Genomic DNA, 2,142 nt, shown 5'->3' on the forward strand with positions numbered 1-2,142 from the left:
CTTTTTGGTAACTTCATGACTTAACTGACCACGACATTGCATGCACGTAGTTTATTTCGCACTTTGATATGAAAGGATACAGGCTACAGCGCGCGCCGGCGCCTTTGTGCATGCAACTGAAGAGCATGCGCTGCGAGCACAGTACTGTTTCCGCGCTCGTTTGATATACTATATACTGTACGCATACACATACACATACACATATATATATATTATTAATTATTATTTTATACATTTTTGTATTAATTATTATTGACTTAAAGCCTCTTAAAGTTATTTTATTATTCCTCTCTACCAACATAAGTGGGTAAAAAATGTGGACGTGCTCTGAGCCTGTTTTTTTCTATTAAATTAAATAATAAATACGTTTCTGGATTATAGAGTATTCAGTCTTTTTTTTTTTTTTTACATACACTACCAGAATGAAAATCTATTTTGTATTTTTACATTAACAATATAATTAATAGGCTTTTCTATTTATTAAAACCAAGTATAAATCTAATCAGTTTAGTGTTTTTTAAGCATTTTGCATGTATTCCAAAATAATAACTCAAGGCAGTAACAATTTAAACAATATATTTTATTTAAACAAATATATATTTTATTTATAAACTGATGTTCAGCTGTTCTTTGTAATAATAAACTTATTTTTGGATCATCAGTCATCAGAGCTCGGTAAACACTGGTCACAGATGCGGAGATGTACCTTTAATTTCAACAAGCTGATTGATCACTAAAAACCCCCACAGATCATGTTTTCAGGCCATTTGAAGTTTGATTTTGACTTGACAAAGTGGTGATATAAGTGTTTTTAAGCATTTTACATTTATTCCAAAATAATAACTCAATGCAGTAACCATTTAAACAATATATTTTATTTAAACAATTATATATTTTATTTATGAACTGATGTTCAGCTGTTATTATTGCAATACTTAAAGTCTGTGTAAAGCAATATTAAATATGTGTTCTGAGTTTGTCACACCACAGAAAAATGTGTTATTAACCACCCAGCCAAATTTGAATAAAAAAACGCAGCAAGTAAATAAAATAAGTTATTTACTGGATACTACAAAAGTAACATCTTTTGAGGGCATCTCACAAAGCAAAAGTTTTTCAGTGACTGTCCAATACAATATTTCTATATAAAAGTATAATGTGGTATGAGGTACGTGGGCATATTAGGGTCACACCTAGCCAAAAATGAGTAATATCTCACTGTAAAAGTCACGCATTTACACTACAGAGTAGTCATTAAGCACCATGTTATGGCAAGACGATGGGACACAGATATGGAAATAAAGAAATGCATTTGCAGTATTTGAAGAGTACATGTAGGGCAGAAGAGGAAGGAAGCACTTTGGTTTGGCGGTGCCATTTCAGCAGGGATGGGATTGTGAAGTCATTGATTTATGACTGAATCAGGGGCCCTATTATTGAAGTTATGTGAGAACAGGAAGTCGCTTGTGTCAGGCTCCTGTCACACGCAGAACCTGCTCTTCAATCACATTTTAGGAGGGAGAATGAATCAGTGGAATTTACGCACACATCGTTCGCTCTGTCAAAATTACGACGCTGGATTGTACAGAGCACGATCTGTGCGTGCGTGTGTTGAAGGCGCCGCTCACGTCTTCCTCCAGAGCAAATCTCAAAACACTCACGTAGTCCCTGTTGTCTGGCTCCTCGTTCTCCTCGTCTTCGTCACTGTCATCTTCTAAACTGCCATCTTTCAGTAAGGAAGAAAGAAAGATAAACAACATGCAAGACTAAGACGTAAATGTCAAGATGAGCAAAATATGGCAGTTCATCTGTAGGATCAAACAGGACCTGCCCAGAGTGCTCAAACATTAGTTCTTTCTGCCTCTGATACGTTCACATAAAAGCAGACATCTGCCAGACATACTCTGGAGTATGTTTGCTTTACCAGAGAGGACAGACATTCATTCATTCATTCACTCACTTATTTATTTCCAATAGATAAAATATAAATTTTTTCAGTATTATATAATATTACATACTGTACAATGTATATGCTATACATTTTATATGTTGTACACATTATATTTTATATACATAGATAGACATATGTATATTTATTTAATTATATTTAATTATATCTTTAAATACCATAAATTAGTTATA

The 2,142-nt window shown here is 33.6% G+C and overlaps 1 protein-coding gene across 1 annotated transcript in view; it reads right to left on the reverse strand.

Moving 5' to 3' along the window:
* Positions 1–2,142, reverse strand: part of LOC107701621 (cytosolic carboxypeptidase 4-like) — a 237,154-nt gene that overhangs the window by 127,163 nt on the left and 107,849 nt on the right. Inside the window, exon 11 of the mRNA XM_016503665.1 lies at positions 1,662–1,726. Coding sequence (XP_016359151.1) covers positions 1,662–1,726 — 65 coding nt within the window. The remainder of the gene's footprint in view (positions 1–1,661; positions 1,727–2,142) is intronic.

Source organism: Sinocyclocheilus anshuiensis, unplaced genomic scaffold, assembly GCF_001515605.1.
Source record: "Sinocyclocheilus anshuiensis isolate Anshui unplaced genomic scaffold, SAMN03320099.WGS_v1.1 scaffold729, whole genome shotgun sequence".
In the NCBI taxonomy this organism is placed as follows: Eukaryota; Metazoa; Chordata; class Actinopteri; order Cypriniformes; family Cyprinidae; genus Sinocyclocheilus; species Sinocyclocheilus anshuiensis.